General features: G+C 24.7%; 5 protein-coding genes across 6 annotated transcripts in view; 3 read left to right on the forward strand and 2 right to left on the reverse strand.

Moving 5' to 3' along the window:
- The window catches only part of LOC122497723 (CDC42 small effector protein homolog), a 66,220-nt gene extending 60,897 nt beyond the window's left edge, over nt 1-5,323 (reverse strand). For both annotated transcript variants that reach the window (XM_043605001.1, XM_043605002.1), the window contains exon 1: nt 4,932-5,323. The gene's annotated coding sequence lies outside the window, so the exon portion shown is untranslated. The remainder of the gene's footprint in view (nt 1-4,931) is intronic.
- A 403-nt stretch (nt 5,324-5,726) lies between these two features.
- Nucleotides 5,727-8,764, forward strand: LOC122497711. Its single transcript, XM_043604986.1, has 2 exons — nt 5,727-7,257; nt 8,458-8,764. The coding sequence occupies exon 1, from the start codon at nt 5,822-5,824 to the stop codon at nt 7,238-7,240; it is 1,419 nt and encodes a 472-aa protein (XP_043460921.1). The 5' UTR covers nt 5,727-5,821; the 3' UTR covers nt 7,241-7,257; nt 8,458-8,764.
- A 1,715-nt stretch (nt 8,765-10,479) lies between these two features.
- On the forward strand, nt 10,480-14,058 carry LOC122497705 (eukaryotic translation initiation factor 3 subunit A-like). Its single transcript, XM_043604976.1, has 2 exons — nt 10,480-11,435; nt 11,853-14,058. The coding sequence occupies exons 1-2, from the start codon at nt 10,622-10,624 to the stop codon at nt 13,625-13,627; spliced, it is 2,589 nt and encodes an 862-aa protein (XP_043460911.1). The 5' UTR covers nt 10,480-10,621; the 3' UTR covers nt 13,628-14,058.
- Nucleotides 13,930-20,196, reverse strand: LOC122497709 (DNA replication factor Cdt1-like). The gene is made up of 7 exons (XM_043604984.1): nt 20,037-20,196; nt 19,213-19,721; nt 18,786-18,888; nt 18,236-18,530; nt 17,960-18,142; nt 14,657-14,727; nt 13,930-14,479 (listed from the first exon to the last, which is right to left on the reverse strand). The coding sequence occupies exons 2-7, from the start codon at nt 19,698-19,700 to the stop codon at nt 14,180-14,182; spliced, it is 1,440 nt and encodes a 479-aa protein (XP_043460919.1). The 5' UTR covers nt 19,701-19,721; nt 20,037-20,196; the 3' UTR covers nt 13,930-14,179.
- LOC122497704 (spermine oxidase-like) overlaps nt 19,011-20,320 on the forward strand; it is a 56,853-nt gene continuing 55,543 nt past the window's right edge. The window contains exon 1 of the mRNA XM_043604975.1: nt 19,011-19,168. The gene's annotated coding sequence lies outside the window, so the exon portion shown is untranslated. The remainder of the gene's footprint in view (nt 19,169-20,320) is intronic.

The raw sequence follows: 20,320 nt of genomic DNA on the forward strand, positions 1-20,320 counted from the left end.
ACTTTTCTCAAATACTTTGTAGGATTTATCGTCGTTAAATTAAAACAACGAAGAAAAAAGAATGGAAGTAAACAAAGGTGTGGTTTCAAAAATCGTGATAATCAAAATCAATTTTTTTCTTTTGTGTGCTTCAAAATATTCAAACTTTTATTTTTGATGATTCATGTACGAAAAGTTTTTATTACAAGTATTTAAATTGAAAATTGATTTTAAAAGAATTGCGGTGACAATTTTAAAGGAAAAAAGAAATATCGCGTGCATGCAATGACTTTGACCGACTATCGTGAACTTTATTTAATTAAATTTGATTATCAAGTAGAGACACACATCCATCTGCACGCTAATGGTGTTATGCTTCGTTAAACCGAATCATGATTTCTTCAAAGCGAATAAGCAAAATCTGCATCATCTTAAATCATCTCAAATAATAATAATTATTGCATTAAAGTAGAAATTAAATGAATTGTAATAGTAAATGTAATTTCAGTTGAAATTTCTTTTTTCTCATCCTTTCAAATTAAATTAATAACAGTGCCGAAATCAGTATAGCAGACTTCGCACTCGATAATTAATTTTAAAAAATTGGCAAAAAGTAGTTTTAAGATTTGAAAGAAGAAGAAAAAAGTAGTTATTGGAAAATTAATTTTGACAACTAAAAAAACTCGTTTTAGTCAATTCATAAAAATCACAATAATTTGATTAAGTAAATACTGAATTAAAAATTAAAAATACTTTTCCTATGACTTTTTTCTGATTTCCATAAAAAATATTCACTTCTTTTTTTATCCTGGTAACAACTTCAACTCTAAATTTTTCTAAAATAAATTAAATTATTTTCTAAATTTTTAATTATAATGCTTCAAAAATAAAGATCAAAAATACGATTTTATTTACTAAAAATAATTTTTAAAATTAAAAAAGAAATAAAATTCTCTATAACAGAAAATTTATTTGAATTAAATTTGACAAAATTTTCAGTTAACAGGAAATTAAATTTAATCTTTTTATAAATTATTTGAGAACGAGGATCTAACTATCTTCAAGAAGTTTTAGTGATAATTTTTCAAAAGACTAATTTTTCATAATTTCTAAATTAAATTATTCAAAACTTGAATAATTTTCTTTAAATAAATATATTAAATATTTATTTATTATTATTTTATTTTTCCCTAGCAATTAATATTTTAAAAGATTTCAATGTAGAAACTTTTTAAAATTTAACTATTTCTAAGAATTACAAATATAACTTTCAAAATTCAATAATTTTTTGAAATTTTATATAATATTATTCAAAATATTAATAATTTTTTAAGAAAGTAATAAATTAGTACATTTTTAAAATAAATATTTAAATGTTATTACAGTTTACAACTTAAAATTTTCAAAGACTTAAATTTAAAAATCATTGCAAATTTAATTATTTTAAACAATTCATTCTATAATACTTTTAATATTCAATTATTATCTAAAAATTTAACTGAAATTCATTTTTAAATCAATTTATTGTTAGAAAGTTCTAAAAGAATTTAATTATTTAAATAATTGAACAATTGATTATTTCTTAAAATTGAATTCTTTTAAAGAATTTCATTAAAAATTTTATAAATAATTGAATTCTTTTGAAGGATTTCAATAAAATTTTTAAGAATAATTGGATTTTTCTAGGAATTTATTTAAAATTTATATTAAAAATAATTGAAATCCTGCAAAGAATTTTATTTAACTTTTTTTAGCATTTGAATTTCTTTGAAAAATGTTATTATTTTGGAATAAATAATTAAATTCCTTTGAAGCATTTTCTAATTTTTTAAAAAAATTTTGAAAATAATTTAATTCTTTCGAGGAATTTAATAGAAATTGCATTGAAAATAATTTAATTTCTACAAAGAAATATTATTATTTATGTAAATAATTAAATTCCTATATAAACAAATTTTATCAAAATTTTTGTAATTACTTAATATTTTTCTAAGAATTTTATAAAAGTGTTCTAAATAATTGATTTCTTTCAAAATATTTTGAAAATAATTGAATTATTTCAAGGAATTTTATTACAATTTATTGTACTGAAAATAATTCAATTCCTCAGAAGAATTCGATTATTTGCGAAGATATTTGAATTCCTGCGACAAATTTTAATAAAATTTTTGAAAATAATTAAATTCTTTTGAAGATTGTTATTACAATTTTAAAAAATAATTGAATTATTTTCGAAAGATTTTAATAAAATTTTTAAGAATAATGACATTTTTGAAGAATTCATTAAAAATATTGTATTAAAAATAATGGAATTTTTGTGAAAAATTTATTGTACTACGAACATAATATTGGTTTCTTGCAAAGAATTTTATTATTTTTTGAAATAAAATTTAATTTTTCTTTGAGAATTTTTTCATAAAAATTTTGAAGATAAAAAAACTCTTTCAAGGAATTTAATTAGAATTAGTATTAGTATTTAAAAATCTTATAACATTATTTTTTAAATAATTGAATTCATTCAAAGCATTTCCATTAAACTTTTTAAAAATAATTGAATATCATCAAGGAATGTCATTGATTGAAAATAATTGATTTTTGCGAAGAATTTTATTACATTTTATGAATAATAGAATTCTTGTGAAATGTTTTATTATTTGTGAAAATAATTGAATTCTTGCAAAGAATTTGATAAAAATTTGTTTAAATTGGATTTTTTAGAAGAATTTTTAAAAAAAATTTTGAAAATAATTAAATTTTTTTCAGGAGTTAAATACAATTGTATACAAAAAATTTGAATTCTTATAAAATTTTTTAGAATAATTTTTTTGTTTCAACTATTAACGGATTTATAAAGAAGTGCAAATACTCAAAAGAAGAAAAAAGTATAGCTTTTAGTGTCACAAATCTGAAAAAAAAAAATTCAAATTGTATATCAAAAGATAAAAAAGTTTTTAACGTTCAAATGATCGAAATACTTTTCATTGAAAATATTTTTATAATTTACTAATTGCAAAAAAATTAAAAACCTAAATTTAACATTTAGAAAATTTGTAATTAATTCGAATGAGTAATGAATCACCAAAAAAAAAAAATTGTTGAATCCAGAAAAGAAAATTCCAGTTAAATAAAAAGAATTGCGACAATAAGAAATTTATGGAAAGTGTTAATGTGAACACGTGTTATAATGATGGTTTTCGATCAATGACACTTCCATAAAGGCAGGAAGGAGAATCAAGAATCGAGTGTACATAAAAGGTGATGATGTCGTCATTCAGATCGAAATATCGTCACATACTCACACACATTAATTTGACCTCCGTTTTTCTCTCGTTTCACGCATAAGCACAAAATATCGCGAGCAAATTGGCAAATGATTATATTGACCGAGAGTTTCGAGATCTCCCGCCTAATATGAGAAAATCCAGTTAAGATTCAAGCCTATTTTCAGAAATCAAAACCAAAAATGGTTATCAAGTAAAATAAAAAGGGAAAAAGTGAAAGTTACAGCATCTCCTTTATCATAATTTTAAATTCAATTTATTATAATTATTATTACAATTAAAATTGGAAAGGGGGGGGGGGGGTCGAAGAAATTTTCCAAAAGAAAAATATAGATAGAAATGGAATGTTTTAATTTTCAATATTCATAGGACGATTTTTATGTTGTAGGATTATATTAAAAACATCTGTTTAGGTTTGTATATTATTTTGCACGTCTCGATTATGTTGATTCGTGACATAGGAATATAATGCGATCCTAACAAAAACCATTCAATGAATTTTAATTCATTGTCAGCCGATCGTCGCGGGAAACCGGAAATGAAGTAAACAAAAGAATTTTTTTTACTGAAAAGAATGCAAGTAATAATTTACATAGTTCTTTAATATTTATAAATCATTGACAATTTTGAAAAAAAAATTTCCTTTTTTATATAAAAAAATCCAGAAGGATATAATATGTACGAATTAATTATTATTGAGAGATGAAATTTTTTATGCATTACAACAATTTGAAAATTGATTTTATATTTAAAAATTGTGTACATGATCTAATTACCACAATAATTATACCTTTCAATCCTTTCATTAATTCGTTTCGTGTTACTGTAATTTCAATTTATCGATTGACTTTGTCATACAAACAATTTTATTTCTATTTTTCCTTTAATTTAAATGATGAAAAAATTCTAGATTTTGCACACTTGAAAACATAAAAAAATAAAGATAAAGATAAACATATTTTTCACAAAAAAGAATTTATAATAATTCTAAATTTCATTTTTTTCTGTATATTTTCAAAAATTACTATAAGGAAAAATAATTTAAATTAAACAATGGCTTACTTAAAAATTAATTTTTCTCATTTAAAAAATAATTTTTTATAGAAAAATACAAATTAACAGTAGTGTACTAAAAGTATCGTCGTTTATATGAAAGTTAAAAACTTTAGAAACATTGTTTCACTTGAATTAAAAGTTAGAAACGAACTTTCAAACGGGAATTTTATTCTCTAAAAAATAGTATTTAACTTATTTGTTTAGAATGCACTCTGTGCTTTATACCAAAAAGGTTGAACTTTAAAAGACCAATTAAATAAATTATCTAATATTTAAATAATAATCAGTATATTAAAAATGTGTGCAACTTTAATGACTATATACACATTTGATAAACACTCGTGAAAAGTAAACACCAAAAGCAATTATTCACCTTTTCAATGTTATAGATAATAGTAATTTTACATTTTAAAACCAATAATTATAAATATAGGGACAGTTTGGTTCAATTTTCATTCATAAATATTATATTTATAATATTTAAACTCTTAATTTTCAAAGATCATGAAAAACAAACCTAACCTATAAAGTTTTTAAAAATTCCCATAAACAATTAACTTTCACATTCAAATCTACACTTTAACAACTTATTTTACTAATAACATAATATCTTACTGTGATTTCTCGACTTTTTTCCTTTAAAATTCCAATTAAAACAAATCGTCCACGTGATATTGACTCTACAATGTAAAGTTAATAAATATACACTCCGCTTTTTCCGTTACAGAAGGGAACACAACACATGCACTTTTAGTTAATATACCGCAGAATATAAAGCTTTTAATTCCCTTAGGAATTAAATTGTTTTTCCTTTACACGCACTTTTATGCACACTGTTGTTTGAAAATTTATCATGTAAAATTTTTCAATGATTTATCACTGATGGTATATGAAAAACCGGCTAAATAAAAAGATATATATCATCGAAATAAATCAAAACTTATTTTATCAAAACAGTCAAACAAACCAAACTCGGACGTGAGCAGAACTCGTACTAAACATGCTAAACACAAAAGTATTAACGGTGTCTCTGTGTGGGTGTCTGACACTTGCAAGAGAGGGGAATTATGTCAGCGTGGAAGGGAGAGATATTGCGCGAAAACAGGTTTTTTCAAAAAAATTAACGGGGATTTCTTTTTTGTTAGAAAATTTGTTTAAATTGTTTTTAATTGGAAGAATTAATTTGTTATTAAACTTAAAAGAGTTTATATTAAAAAGTATTTTAAATACTTTTAAGTAAAGTAACTTTAAAGTACGTCCCTAACTTCAGGCTATTACTTCGGTTGGCAACACTGGCGATGGCAACATTGAACATTTGGACTTGTTTTTCGATCGTAGCGCTCCGTACTTTCGGCATTATTTAGAAGCAGTATTTCCTCAAAATACAAGACGCGACTCGAGATTTTTTTAGCACTCACACATTTTTTAAAATCAACGGAAAAATTCGCAAATGGCGGTTAGAGTGTAGTGTTTATTCGAACGGTAAAACTAAAAAGAAAATAAATATGGGTTGCGCTAACAAAATGGATTGCTGGGTCCATCGATTATGTTTGGAAACTATCACTCTTTTAAATGTTGATGAAACTATTCAAATGACATCGCACGAATTCTTTTTTCCGAACATGTGCCATGTTTGTCGTCGTTTTGGTGAAAATGCTATCAACCTGAAAAGATGCGGTGCCTGTCAAATGATATCTTACTGCAGTCGCGAACATCAAGTGAAAGATTGGTCAAATCATCAAGCATTTTGCCATGCGGTGTGTGCATTAAAAAAAGAATTCAAATTAAAAACTTTATTTGATTCATTCAAACGCGCAGCTGCCGAGAATAGTGAAGATAAATTAATATATCGAAAAGAACTTGATAGCATTATTACAAACTGGATAACCGAAATAATCATCAAGCTTGAGAGAAAACTGACAAAAATTGAATATCAAATGTTAGTGCATCCCAGAGTCTGCACCGTTTGTTTCGAAAGTGATCCAAAACTACTCGTGAATTGTAAGAATTGTCCTCTGGCGTGTTTTTGTAAGAAGCATTTAAATGATCCTAGTCATGAGAGTGCTTGTAAAAAATCATGTTTTAATGGAGTGAGAAGTGTATTTTATAGTAATAGAACTTTTTCATCGGCTGAATGTGAAATGATAAATTCTCAGTATCATCCTGCAGAAAAGAAATTACCCGCTTCCATGCTTGAATTCACTGAAATGCGTTCATCGACAGATTTATCTCAATGTGGAATTAATAATAAAGAAGTCGACGATGAAATTAAATCAGTTGTTTTAAAACGCTTCTTATCGGATCGTTTTTCAAGAGGATTTACAATACTCTTTGCCATTGAGAAATTGTCTCTTAATTTAAAAGAGTCATTGGTGATTCACATCATTGGATCACATATCAAGGAATTTCAGACCAACGATTGGGAAATGATACTGCATTACATGCCGAATTTGAAGAAGCTTCATTTGATTTTCATTGGTCCTGAATTGCTCTTTGGTTCTTCGAAAACAATTGCAAATGTTTGTGACGTTTGCAAACAGGAAGGCAGAAAATTATTTGTTGAGAGAAAAAGCGTATTGTATCATCAATATGCGAGAGGTGAAAATTTTCTACAACCTGACTTGATGGCCTGTTTTAATCCGGCTTTCGTTCTTCATAAAACTTGGAATGATTCAATAAAAGCTTTTAAAAAAGGACAGTGTCCATTGCTAGTAACTGCTCTGCACACTTATGAGGCAGAGGTGGATAAAAAATGTGTTGATTCAAGATTTCCTTCAGCAAAATGTATTTTCAACGATTTTAATCCTTTTACTTACATCTTCTTTCTAAGGCAAAGTGTTTATTTTCCTTTGGGAGCCAATAACCAATGTCTTTACATCTACGAGTATCTCAACAAAAAGAAAAGATCCAAGGAATCCAAGTAACTTCAATTTAAACGAAGGTAAGATTTTTAATGCAGTTAGTCCTCTTTTTTACCTAATCCCCTTTTTCTCCTCTTTTCCCCATTTTTATCCCCTTAAATTAATAAAATCCTTTAAAACACATAAAATCATAAATTTTCTCCCCTTTTCTCTTTCTTTTTAAGAAAAACTTAGAAAAATTGCTATTTTTTGTAAGTTAGAAAAATTTTTAGTTATGTTTGAAAAAAGTATTTTTACTTTTCTCAAACTTTGGAAAAATTTTAGTATTTTGAAACTAAAAAATCTTATATTATTTCTCACCCTTAAAACTTAGAAATTTTTTCATAAAAGGTGACAAATATAAACAGGGTGGCCACATGTCAGTAAAGTCAGGGAAATGTCAGGATATCAAAATTTTTAATTAAAATTCATCAAAAAAATTAATTAGCATTTTTAAATTATACAAAAATTCTTTTAAGAAATTCAATTATTTTCGAAAACTTACATTAAAATATTTTTAAAAACTAATTCTTAGAATTGTTTTATCATAATTAAAGATTCAATTATCTTCGAACAAAGTAAATAAAAATTTACTTTTTTAGACTTACATGTTAAAATTTCGGAGAAATCATGGTCATATTTTTTATAATTAAAATTCTTCAAAAATTTGATTATTTTTATTTATATTTTTCAAAACTTCGATTTTGTCAGGGAAAATAATTTTAATGTCAGCAAATTGTCAGGGAAATTGATAAACTGAAACTTGTGACCACCCTGATAAAATAAATTTAACTCCAAAAAAAAATCCAAATTGTTTGGAATTCTTGACTAATTGTATTAATTTAAAGAATTATTTACTAAATTCAAAAAGTATATTTTACTAATTTTCAATAAAATTTACTCTGGAAAAAAATATTTTTAATAGCAAAATGTACTATTTTCGGTGTCAAGTTTTTTATAAAAGATAATAAGCTATTAAATATTTCTATTATTAGAGTAAATTTTACTATTTTTGAAAAAAAACAAAAGATAATTTAATTTAAAAAAGCTGAAGTTAAAAGAAAAAGTAAAAAAAAAAATCTAATTTTTACTTAATTTAAAAATGCACTTTTTTGAAAAATAAAATCCCTTTTTTTCCTAATATTACATGAAAAAATCATGCTGTGATCCTTGCAATTTATATCTATGTCAAAAAAATTATTTTTGAAAAAAGTATTTACAGAATTTATTTTGTGTTTCAGAGAGTTGCAGACTTCGGTTTCGGAAATTTATTTCTTGAAGACTAAGAAGAGATAAATATTTGTTAAACAAAGTTTTGATAGAATCTTTATGTTTTGTGTTCGTTTAGTTTATTATTTTAAAACCTGTCAATATAGAGGTTAGGAATCATTCTTGCTTTTTTCTGTTGAAAATATTTCAAAGAATTTATTCTCATGTTTATTTAAACTATTTTTAATTACATTATGAATAAATCGTGTCAAATTCACAATTGACTTGTGTGATGAAAAAAAAATTTAAGCAGAATTAAAAATTTGTAACAAAAAGTGATTAACATTTTATTTTGTTTAGAAAATACAGCACCTTTGAATTATTTTATAAACATCCTAATTTTACAATTTTTTTGTGAATTACATCGATTTATATATTAGAACTCATTTAGTTAAAATAAAAATTTATATTCATACTTATAAAAATTTATATTATTTTCAAATGGATTTATTAAAAAAAATTTTTTTTTTTGAGAAAGAAATTTATACATAAATTCAAAATATCCGCCAGGGCAATATTTTCACGGTTGTGATAGGCTGGACAAATTTCCACCAAATTTGGGGGTGCTACTCTCTGTACCAAAAACATAAGTTCGAATGCTCATTATGCCGAATTTACAATTTAGAAATGACCAGATACGCGAATCCTCAATAACCTAAATTGTATATTGAATGAAATTCAAAAGTAGGGAATAATCATTTGATATATTCTGCATATGGAGAATATTATTTTAAACTAATTCTTTTTTTCCACAATTTGAAATTATTGCAATTTTTATTTTTGGAATTTCCACTTTACCTACATTTTAATAGATCGAAACGTAAAATATCAGAATTGACATTTAATTGAAATATGATGGAGAATAAATATATATTCACTGAATAAAAAGATTAAATAATTATTAAATGTTTGAATTTAATAAAAACATATTGTTCAAAAGTTACAGTGCGAATTGTACAGAATATATATTAATAAGAAATATAATTTGGCAGAATGTCGATTCGATCGATTTTATATTTGCAAGAAATTCAATTTGACAGAATATCAATTTATAAGAAACACGTTTTCGTAGAACTTTAACTTGTCAGAATTGTAATTTTGTAGAATATTAATATTGGCAAATCTAATTTTGGTAGAAATCTGCTTTATCAGAATGATCACATGTTCGAATCCTCAAAAGTTAGAATTCCATTTTTACCGAAAATGGATTCCACATAAATATTTGGCGCAAATTTTAAAATTCTGATTTCTGATTGGTCGATTTTAAAATTTGCGCCAAATATTTATGTGGAATCCATTTTCGGTAAAAATGGAATTCTAACTTTTGAGGATTCGAACATGTGATCATTCTGATAAAGCAGATTTCTACCAAAATTAGATTTGCCAATATTAATATTCTACAAAATTACAATTCTGACAAGTTAAAGTTCTACGAAAACGTGTTTCTTATAAATTGATATTCTGTCAAATTGAATTTCTTGCAAATATAAAATCGATCGAATCGACATTCTGCCAAATTATATTTCTTATTAATATATATTCTGTACAATTCGCACTGTAACTTTTGAACAATATGTTTTTATTAAATTCAAACATTTAATAATTATTTAATCTTTTTATTCAGTGAATATATATTTATTCTCCATCATATTTCAATTAAATGTCAATTCTGATATTTTACGTTTCGATCTATTAAAATGTAGGTAAAGTGGAAATTCCAAAAATAAAAATTGCAATAATTTCAAATTGTGGAAAAAAAGAATTAGTTTAAAATAATATTCTCCATATGCAGAATATATCAAATGATTATTCCCTACTTTTGAATTTCATTCAATATACAATTTAGGTTATTGAGGATTCGCGTATCTGGTCATTTCTAAATTGTAAATTCGGCATAATGAGCATTCGAACTTATGTTTTTGGTACAGAGGGTAGCACCCCCAAATTTGGTAGCCAATTAGAAAAGAGTATTTCAAGGATCTACCCAACCCTGATGTTTGAATTGAACACAAAACGGCAAAGATACCTAACCTCTATTGACTGTTTGAGTGGTTTGAGTTCATCAAAGTTGACAATAAATAATTTAAATTGTTGATAAATTTCGTTTTAAAAAGTGTTAAATAACAAAATAAAAAAATGTCCAAGTTTCCAGAGGACTATAGGCCAAATAATTCATGTATGCCTTCAAATGTGGAAAAGACTTTTCAATCAAGATTTTTTTATCCCAACATGTGTCACGTTTGTCATTGTTTGGAATCGGAAACAATGAAATTAAAAAGATGCGGAAACTGTAATATGATATCGTATTGCAGCAAAGAACATCAATTTGAACATTGGTATTTGCATAAGGAGTTCTGTCGAGTTATTTCAATGTTATTAAAAGTGAATGGAACAAACAATGTATTTCAATTCATGAAAACAAACGAGGATCCAAATGAACGTTTTAAAGAAAAGGCAATGCTCCTGACAATGTTGAGGGAAAAAATGAACAGAGATCTTTATGATTTTGAGAATCAAATGTTGTTTTATCCAAGAATGTGTGAAGTTTGCTTTGAAACAAATCCCAATTTGCTTATAAATTGTCAGCATTGTCCTCACGGGACTTTTTGCACAAAGCATAAAAATAAATCGCAACACAACGAGATATGCTTCTTTTATAGAATTTGTTACACATCAGACTATTATCTTTTTTGTGACGAGAGTTGTCGAATAATACCGTCAATGAAAAATGTTCCTTTTAATCAAGAGGAAAATTTTAAAATGCCCAAAAATATGCTAATGTTCTTGCAAGAATACATCACTGAAGTTCCACTTGCTTGGAAGGATTTGACAAAATACGACTTTTGGGTTTACGTTTGTTCGGAATTTTTTTCCAAACCCTTAACAATGTTGTATGCTTTACAACAATTGAACGTTAAAATACAGTCGACGTTGACTGTTCATATTATAGGTATACAATTTTTTTTATTTTTATTTCAGTAATTTAAGTAATTTTTAAAATTAAATTTGTTATTTAAATTTTATGCAATGAAATTTGTCTATTTTTATATTTTATTAAGTACCTATACATTGAAATATAGGTTTAAATGTAATCAAACAGACGGTAATGAAAAAGTATGTACGATATAAGTTCAGAAGAGAATATTTTGAAAGTTTGTTTACAATTTAAAATATAATAGACTGACCCTGTGACTAACGGTATAGATGAATTAAAAATTTAAATTTAAATTTACTTTTAAAAACGAAATTTTTTAAAAATTTTAATTTCATGTTTTCAGTTATAAACCATATTTTTGATAGAATAAAAAATAATTTTCTTCAAGCATCCTTAGGAATGTAATTCTAAAATTACATTTTAATCCAACAGGTTTAGCAGCTTCAATGAAAGATGCATTTCAATCCATGGAAACAATTCTACATTTACTAAAGCAACTGAAAACGCTGAATATTATTCTAATCAGTCCAAACTTGATTGAGCGAATTGAGGAAATAAGTCAACAAGTGAACTTATGCAGTCGATGTGTCGAGAATGAAAAGAATTTCTCAATGACAGGATACAAAATGGCCTATTCGTCTTACGTTTGCAGTAGATCTTTCAAATCTCCCGATATCATTATTTCCTATGACTTTGGAGATCTTAAATGTCAATTGTTGGATCAAACCCTCATGGAAATGAAGAAACTTCCCGCTCCACTTCTCGTGACAAATAATACATTTTCAAGAGCGATGAATCATCAAAAAAGAATGGACGATCTTGTCCATTATCTCACGAGCGATGTGCACATTCAAAAAAATCCCTTTAAATCTGCTTGGCCCTATAGAAATGAAGTGGACGATTCTTTGAATTTACACAACAACTATTTATCCGTTTATACTTTACACAATGTTGAAAGAGACAATCAGCAGCAACGAAGCAATCAGTCCAGTGAAAATATTCCCGAGTTAGCAACAAATGAGAACAATGGAAAAGTCGACGAAAAAAGTTCAAATGAATCTAACAAAGTGGAAGATGCTCCGAGTGTGTTAAACCAGGCCGTCAAAACTTCCGACACGGAGAAATCGAAGAAAAAAAAGAAAAAGAAGAAGACCAATCAAAGTTCTGATATTTCAAATCCGATACTGTCGACAAGTAATGAAGCACCCGAATTGCCACACGAGACATCATCGAAAATCGACGAAACTCCCCAAAACGATGAACAAATTGTTGCCTTAACTGTTCAATTGTCTAGTGCCAGTATTCAGGAAAATCAAGACGCAAAATCTGATCCAAATGTCGAGAAAAAGAAAAAGAAATCTAAAAAGAAGAAACCAAAGTCCGAAGTTCAGAATGATTCAAGTACCTCCGTTCAAAATACTTCAGAAAATGTTCAAAGTACCAAAAATCAAGAAAATAAATTAGAAACTAAAACTGAACAAACTAAAATCGAAAAGAAAATTGATACAGCAGATGAACACAAAAAAGGAAAAAAGGAAAATAAAACCGAAAAAATTGAGGAAGCGAAAGAAGAGACGAAAAGTGACGCAAAAAATGGAAAAATTGAACCAATAAAGGAAATTAAATCCGAAGAAACCGAAAGAGAGAAACTTGAAGTAAAACCGAAAGGAAAAATTGAAGAGAATAGAGAAATGAAACCCGATGAAATGAAAAAAGAAGAAGAAAAAACGCAAGAGGCGAAAGAAGAAGGAAAAATCGAAACGAATGAAGAAAATAACACCTTAGAAGCAAACGAAGAGAACAAAATTGAAGGAAGGGAAATTAAACGAAAGAAAAAGAAGAAATCCAAAAAACAAGCGCCTACAACCAAAGATAATGAACCCGATGGAGCACTAAATTTTCAAATAAAAGTTGCTCATTCCAAATGCGTTTTGAATTCATCAGAAGAATTAAAAAATGTCATCGAAGAAAGTCAATCACAATATCTTTTTCAACATCCACCAACTGAAGAAACACTCGAACAATTAGTTGAAGAGAACCGAAGACTTTTTGTGAATGTCGAACAAATTGCGGAAGAATATAAAATGCTGAAAATCACTGGTAAACAAACGGCAACTTCCATGTTGCAAGAAATGGAATGTCTTCGTATGAGTTTGGAAAATATTGAGGAAAAAATAATGACCATGTTTCCTGGTGAATTTGATTAAAAGAAAAAAAAACCATTTCTCTTTTCTAAATCGACGAATTTTTGTTTACAAACGAAAAAGATTTTTATTTTGTTTCAACTTTTTTTTTATCCATTCTTATATTTTTTTCAATTTATCCTTAGAATGAGAAAAATTTGTATTATTTTGTAACGTTTCGTTGTGTTCATGTATTTAATTATATGTTTTAAAGAAAAGGAAACAGTCACTTCGGAAAAGAGAAGATTAATGACATAGAAGACTGATAAAATGCGACGAAAAGTATTATTTAGGGTAAAAGTTTATAAGAGAAAAGAACAAATATATTTTCTACGAAATAAAACGTGTATTTTAATAGAAATGTGAATACAAGAAATATATTTAGTACGTCAACTTTGTTAACAAATTCATGTAATAATTGTTTATAACAATACAAAGAAATTTAATATGAGTAAGTTTTAGTAATTAATTCAATCGCCAGTGACAAAGTTTGTTTTAAATAATAAAACAATTTTAATATTTATAATTATTTAACATTCAAGTAATTTAGTGTAAATTTAAATACAATGAGATAAATTATTTGTTTTTCGCTAAACTTTCTAATATTGTTTGAATCTTTTCAAAAGGTATGTTTTTATCTAATTTCACTCGGTCACAATTTCCGAGATTAAAACATTTTAGCCATTCTGGCACTGAATTGCATATTATTTTTATATGCTTCTTTAATTCTAAAATTGTTAATTTCACTTTATAAGAAAACTGCACTTTTTCTACTAAAGAACTTAATGGGAGAACATTTTTTCTTTCACTTACAAAAATACAGCGAACAATTTTAGCAACAGCAGGAAGTCTTGGGTAATAATCTTTTTCCACTGCCTAAAAATATATTAACAATTAAACATATATTTAAATTTACAAATTAATCAATGTTGTTTTAAACTAATTTCAATTTAATTAAATGAAAAAAATTAACTTAAAAGGAAACAATTTTACAGTCAATTTAAAAAAAATAAAAAATGAAGTAAATTAATTAATTTTTAATTACAAACTCACCTGTTTGGAAATATTCTTTGTATTCTCTTCTGCTGGCACTTGCGAAGTTTTTAAACTTTCCATTACTTTCTCTGAAATAAAATCAAATTATTTTATAAATCAAAAATTAAATAATTTGGAATTTAATTTATAACTTTAAATATTTTTTTTATTGGAAAAAAAATTAAAAATACAGTGAATTATACAAATTTCTTATATTTAGTGAGAAAATAATAAATTACAAGTGATATCGAAAACTTTTGTGAAACCTTTTTCGGTAATATTAAAAAAGGTGGGGGTGAAAAATGATTGAATTATTCTTACAAATATAGAATTTTTAAAAAATTCTCATGCCTTGTGATATTTTGAAATGGAAAGGGTAAATTATAAATAATTGGAAAATTATGTGTGACGCCATTTTCCAGTCATTACGAAGGAGAAAATGGTTTAATTATTGATAATTTAAAGCGGGAAAAAGGACATTGTTAGTGTCTTTTTATTTTTAGAAAATTTTTAACATTTCCGAGGAATGAAACGAAATATTTTGTTGTTAGTAAAATGTAGACACACAAAATGAAAAACATTATTATTCTCAATAATTTTAATCATTGCATAATTAAAAATTGCTTCGTTTTTTTTAGTTTTGAGATTAGGCGGAATTTTTGGCGGAAACGACAACGCAATGTAAGTTTGACATCAATATTCGTGAGTACTTGTAATAAAAATATTATTAATGACCTTGCAATTAAAGTCACAATTTAATAGAAAAATGCAAAATCAAAAATTAATTTAAATGCAATCAACTGTAAGCAATGTTTGAAAAAAGTGCTTTAAAAAATCCTCATTACTTTACAATTACAAGACTTTCATAGATTAGGGAAATCAGCAAAAAGTCATTTTTTATTGAAAGTACTGGAAAATTTTTACAATTCAAAAAAAAATTCTTAATTTTTGTGACTTACAGTTTGCCTCATAAACTATAAAATTACCACGAACTCTAATACGAAACCTTCAATTTTTTCTATTTCTGACATTAATTTATTTGAAGCAATTTAATTTTTAAAGAATTATAATAAAATTATTGCTTTATAAATTATTTAATAAATAATTTTACTTAAAAATTTCTATTTAATTTGAAGTTTTTTTAACTTCGTTTTTTGAAAAATTTTAATAATTAAAATTCTTTTAAAATTAGTTGACTTTTTAAATATATGTATATTTTTAGTCAAATTCAAACCTTTCGAAATACAATAACTTATAATAATTATAAACATGACCGAATGATAAAATCATTATTTTATATTATAAGAAAAGGAGAATAAACGAAGACATTCAGACAATTAATTTTTTAAAAAATTGGGTTTACTCCCTCTTCAGGAAGTTTATAAAAATATAAAAAAATAAATATACAAAAAGTTTAACATTCGTCAATCATTATAAGCAACAGAATATTGTTGCAGCAACTTTTATAAAATTATTTTCATCATTTCAATTCAATTATTATTTTCCAGAATTTTTAAACTAAAATTCTTTTTTAAATCAATTATTTTTAATAATTTTTGAAAAAGTTCTTATTTGAGAATTTTCAAATCCATTCATTTACAAATCAATTTTACGAAATTTCGAGTATTCAGAAATTCTTCAATTTAATATATATTAGAAAGTAAAAACTTTGAATAATTTAAAAAAAAATTCAATTATTTTTAAAAACTCACGCTTTAATGCTTTTAATATTCATTTATTATTTAAAATTTTAACTAAAATTCATTTTTAAATCAATTTTTATTAGAAAATTCTAAAAGTATTCTATTATTTAAATACAAAAATAAATAATTTAATGAATAATTGAATATTTCTTAAAATTGAATTTTCATAAAGAATTTTATCAACAAATTTTAAAATTTAAAATAATTGAATCTTTTCAAAATATGTTATTATTTGGAAAATAATTGAATTATTGCGACGAAATTAAAACAAATTTGTAAATAATTGAATTCCTGTGAAATTTTTATTATTTATTTATTTATGAAAGTAATTAAATGTTTTCATAGAAGTTTATTAAATTTTTTTTATAATAAAATTTTGGGAAATTTTATTAAAATAGTAGATATTGAAAATCATTGAATTAAGAAAATTTTTTGAAAATAATTTTATCAAAATTTTTTTTAAATAATTCTTTTGGAAAATTTTATATTATTAAAATAGTATATATTGAAAATCATTGAATTGATGAAAATTTTTAATAATAATTGAATTTTTGCCAAGAATTTTATTAAAATTGTTGAAAATAATTGAATTTCGGAGAAGAATTTTATTATTTATAAAGTTAATTGAAATTTGGACGAGAATTTTCTTAAATTTTTTAACATAATTGAATTTCTACAAAAAAATTTATTCATTTTGAAAATAATTAAATTTCTGCAAACGTTTACAACTTCTCCAAAATTAAATTTTTTTTTATTGTATTTAACTAAAATTCTTCCATAAATCGATTATTTTTTAATAATTAATTAAATATACATTGAAAAATTTAACTAATTTTAGAAGAATTTGAATTATTAAAATTTTTCAAAAATCTATGTTCTTTAAAATTTCTAATTACATAAATTCATTCAAAATTGAAATTTTCTAAAATTTCAAATTAAAACCTTTTGGAGTTCATCTATATTTATGAAAATTGTAAACGCAACTTTTTAAAATTCAATTAATTTTAAATATTTAAGTAAAATTTTTCATTAAATAATTATCAAGTAATAATTTTATGATATAGTTCTTCAAGAATTAATTTATTTAAAAATAAATTATTGTCTGAAATAGAGAAAATTATATCTCTTATTCAAAAAATTAAATTTTTTCCAATACTTTTAATAAAATTCCCTGACTTCGCTGACCTATGGCAACCCTCTTATTAAAATTAATTTATTTAAAGAAGAATTTTAGCTAAAAATTCTAGAAAACAATAATAAATTGAAATCAAGAAAATAATTTTAAAGAATTAACAGGAACATGATTTTTATAAGTTATTGAATTTTAAAAGGTTTCTATTTGAAATTTTTGAAAATCCCTATTCCTATGGAAATATAATAATGATTAAATATTTATTTAAAATAATACTAATGATGATTTTGACTAATTTTACAATTAAAGAAATTCGCAAAAATAAATTTATTAGAACAGTTTTTTGAGTATCTAATAATTTTTAGACTGAAGCAGAATATTCTTCAGGGTTAGGGGAAAAGTCAAAATTCTGTCTGGAAATCAGTGAAAAACCAAAATTAAATTTTTTGTGGAAACCCTGAATTATAAAAAGAAAGCAGAACTTACCCAAAACTTGTTTCGGCGAAGTTATTTTAGTTAACCTAAAAAATTCCAAGTCGGAAATTTCAATTGGTTTACATTTTTCAACATCAAAATTAGGATGCCAGCAATTAATTTTTACTTTTCGAATCACTGAACTCGATTTACTAGTTTCTTTTAAAAATTGTTCGTGTTGACATTTAACTCTCTCTGTAAAAAAAAATTGTTTAATTATTAATTAATTAAATAAATTAAAATTTTTAATTACCCCTTTAATTTTAAAAAACAATATTAGTTAAATACCTAAGAGTGCATTGTAGAATTTTTTCTTTCTTACAGAAAGAACAGTTTCGTTGTCTTCGCCTTGTAAATTAGATTCATTGTCAAATTTTGGCTCCAAGATAATTTCGTATCCAGTTTTATTTGGGTCTGATAATTGCAGCATTTCTTTTCGTTTAAATGAAAATGCTTCAGGAAATAGTTTGTGAATTTTGGCCAGTTCTTCTAAATTAACTTTTTTATTTGCCATATTTTGAAGAGCAGGTTGCAATTTATTGAAAGTTATAACACTGCCTCTTTTGTACAGCATCATTGCAATCTAATAGAGAAATTTGCATTAAATTTTAGTATTTAAAAATTTATCTTAAAATTAATTATAAAATTCGTTTAAAAACTTATTTTACGATTATTTAATTAATTTTTTTGTGCTTTTTAAAAAATAGTTAAACTTTCTGAAAATTATTTAAAAAATAAATTTATATTCTTCACAAATTTTTCAATGTGTAAAATAAATTTTTCAAAGAAATTAACATTGGTAAAAATGTATAAAAGATAAAAATAGAAAAAATCTTACAGAATCAATGCTTGTAAAAACGTTTAGTAAAAAGTCATAGTCCTTTGGTAGCGGTAAATTAGTTGCAGTCACTACATCTAAAACTGCTTCTTCTTTCTTTAATCTGAAAATAAAAAAAATTACTCAATTGAAAATTAATGTTAACTATACACGGAGAAAAAAATCAGGGCTTTTTAGCATGGAGTGGTCTGTACCTTTAGCGCATGGGCGCTTCCTTACGGCGAAAGAACGAATTTGTACGATTGCAGCAAGAGCTCGCCCTATTTTAGTAAGGAGCCTTGCTGCAATCGTACGAGTTCGTTCTTTCGCCGCAAGGAAGCGCCCATGCGCTAAAGGTACAGACCACTCCATGCTACAAAGCCCTGATTTTTTTCTCCGTGTAGGTATGAAAAGTTATTTTAATATTTAAAAATACAATTGATATTACTTTGTAGGAGTAGATATTTGAACTTTCTTTTTGCATTTGAATTTTTCCGATTTTAAGTTTCCTATTTCAGTTTGTTGTGAATTCTTTTGACATTTTACTGCAACGTCATCAACAGTTGATTCTTTATGTTTCTCTTCTAAAATTATATTCTCCTTAATTAATGGTTTTGGTTTTTCAATATTTTTCAAAGGCAAATCATTTGTTTCTTGTGTATTACTTGTGATTGTTTTCAATGTATTCTTTTTTAAGATAGCTTTTGATTTTGTTTCCTTCTTCAGAACTGAAATTAATAACTTGGATGCATTGGTTTCATTTACTTTTGTTTCCTCTAAATTTTGTGCAGTTTTTTTCAAACGTTTAATTGATTGTTCATTATCTTTTAAATTATCCAATGATTTTCTCTTCGACTTTCTCTCATTAAAGAAATCTGTTATTCTTGGTTGTGACATTTTCTCCACATTTTCCTTTCTTTTTCGAGTTCGGAGCATTTTTATATTTGTAGAATATTCCTAAAAAAACAAATTATAATGATTTTATTTTGGTTTATTTTGCTTTCTTTTAAATTTGTTATTCTTATATATTCGTATATTTTTACTATTTTTATTTGTAATTATTATAAACTAGATATAAGTAAGATTATAAATAAGATTCTCATTTGATTCGATTATAAATTATTAAATTTTAATTATGGATTTAATTTTACTTATAAATAAACAGATAAAAATTTTGAGGTTAGGAATGAAACAATTCCACTATAGATTAATACAAAATACTTTTTTGGCAATGGGATAAAGAATTTTGAATATTACTTTAAGTCTACTTACTTGATAAAGGTAAATAAATTATAAATAGGTCAATTTATTGTTGTTTTTTATTTAATATTCGCAGTGAATTGACGATGTAAACAAAACGCCCGTTGCGCGAACTGCCACGTGATTATATGCTTTCTCTTTTTTTCGATTGGTCAGACTGTTGACTATTTCTTTTCCATTATTTAAATAAGCAGCATTGACAATGATAATTAATCTTTAATTACGTATACTTTTATTCAGAAAACAGAATAAAATTACTATATGAACTTGAAAATATTTTATCTAAATGTTTTTCA

This window comes from Leptopilina heterotoma, unplaced genomic scaffold, assembly GCF_015476425.1.
Source record: "Leptopilina heterotoma isolate Lh14 unplaced genomic scaffold, ASM1547642v1 Lhet_135, whole genome shotgun sequence".
NCBI lineage: Eukaryota > Metazoa > Arthropoda > Insecta > Hymenoptera > Figitidae > Leptopilina > Leptopilina heterotoma.